General features: G+C 32.9%; 1 protein-coding gene across 3 annotated transcripts in view; it reads right to left on the reverse strand.

The window, feature by feature from the left end:
• The window catches only part of LOC106868734 (uncharacterized), a 350,730-nt gene that overhangs the window by 331,747 nt on the left and 17,479 nt on the right, over positions 1-1,504 (reverse strand). For all 3 annotated transcript variants that reach the window (XM_052971026.1, XM_052971025.1, XM_052971024.1), the window contains exon 2: positions 826-989. In XM_052971026.1, coding sequence (XP_052826986.1) covers positions 826-960 — 135 coding nt within the window. In that variant the 5' untranslated portion in view covers positions 961-989. The remainder of the gene's footprint in view (positions 1-825; positions 990-1,504) is intronic.

Below are 1,504 nucleotides of genomic sequence, written 5' to 3' on the forward strand. Positions count from 1 at the left end.
ATGATGATGACGACGACGATGATGGTGGTGGTGGTGGGGGGGGTTATGATGATGATGATGATGATGATGATGATGATGACGACGACGATGATGATGATGATGTCGATGTTATTGTTGTTGATAACTTTTCCACCTGAGACGTTCAAACTGACACTTTTGACTTTTTTAAAATACTATTATTTCCTTTTCGTTCATGTTAAACTTTAATATCTTGCCGTGCAATTTAAATTACTATTCTGTCTGTGAACTGTGTTATTTTGTGCAATGTCAATTTTCATTTAGTGCAACGTGGCTCGGAATTATCGCAACCATGTTTCTGTGCATGAACGACATGAAGAAGAAATCTAATTTATCTAAAGTAGAAATAATAAGAATAATTGTTTCTGATTAAAGTAATTTTGAGACGTGATAATTAGTCGATACCAGAAATCCAAGTACTTGACTGGTATTTATTTCATCAACCACGGAGGGATAAAAAAACAAAGTTGACTTTGGTAGGATTTGAACTCAGAATGTAAAGAGTGGAAACAAATACCGTAAAGCATTATTTGTGACCGACCCTCTATCGATTCTGCCAATAAAAGTCAAGCTTAGAGGTTCAACGAGGAATTATTTCAGAACTAATGTTCAGCATGGCTCTCTCGGGGGTCATTAATCACGTGAATTGAATGTTTTGAGCTAAAAGATGTGCGTGTATGTATAAAAAAATTAATAAATGAATATACACAAAAACAGACAGACAGACAGACAGAAAGATAGATAGATAGATAGATAGATAGATAGATAGATAGATAGATTCAGATATTTAGTATGTATTAAACTTACTTTGATATCCTCCATCATGGAATTAGTAAGCAGATCCTGACAGACCATCTCTTTGCATAAATCGTTTGTCCATATTATATTTTGAGCCAAGAATCCTGTGTACTTTCTTAAGATGTCTTTCTGTGAATTATTCATTGTCGCCTTTACTATGCTGAACCGATGTTCTACAAGACACAAGCAATGGCGTATATTTATTTCAGTTATGTTTTGATATGTGTCAGTACTTGAAATTACAGGCAAATATTAATACGTCTGTACAACTCTATCGATGTATATATATGTATGTGAGGTATATGTATTTCTATATGCGTATATGTGTGTACAATGTGAACATATATGTCTATGTGTGTATATTAGTGTCTACGTGCGTGCGTATTTGAATATGAATGAATTATTAACGCAGAAGTTAACTAATGAATAAAACAGTGAAGCAGTTGGTTGAGGCGTAGGAAGCAATATTCCGGTAATTGTGACGGTAAAATTTCGCTTATTAAAAATTAAATCGAAGCAAATGTCAATCGTCTAATCAATCAAACGATCAATCAGTAGTTTAGATAATTTGATAGATAGATAGATAGATAGATAGATAGATAGATAGATAGATAGATAGATAGATAGATAGATAGATATATAGATAGATAGATAGATAGATAGATAGATAGATATTATAGTGACATCG

This window comes from Octopus bimaculoides, chromosome 10 (assembly GCF_001194135.2).
Source record: "Octopus bimaculoides isolate UCB-OBI-ISO-001 chromosome 10, ASM119413v2, whole genome shotgun sequence".
Lineage (NCBI taxonomy): Eukaryota > Metazoa > Mollusca > Cephalopoda > Octopoda > Octopodidae > Octopus > Octopus bimaculoides.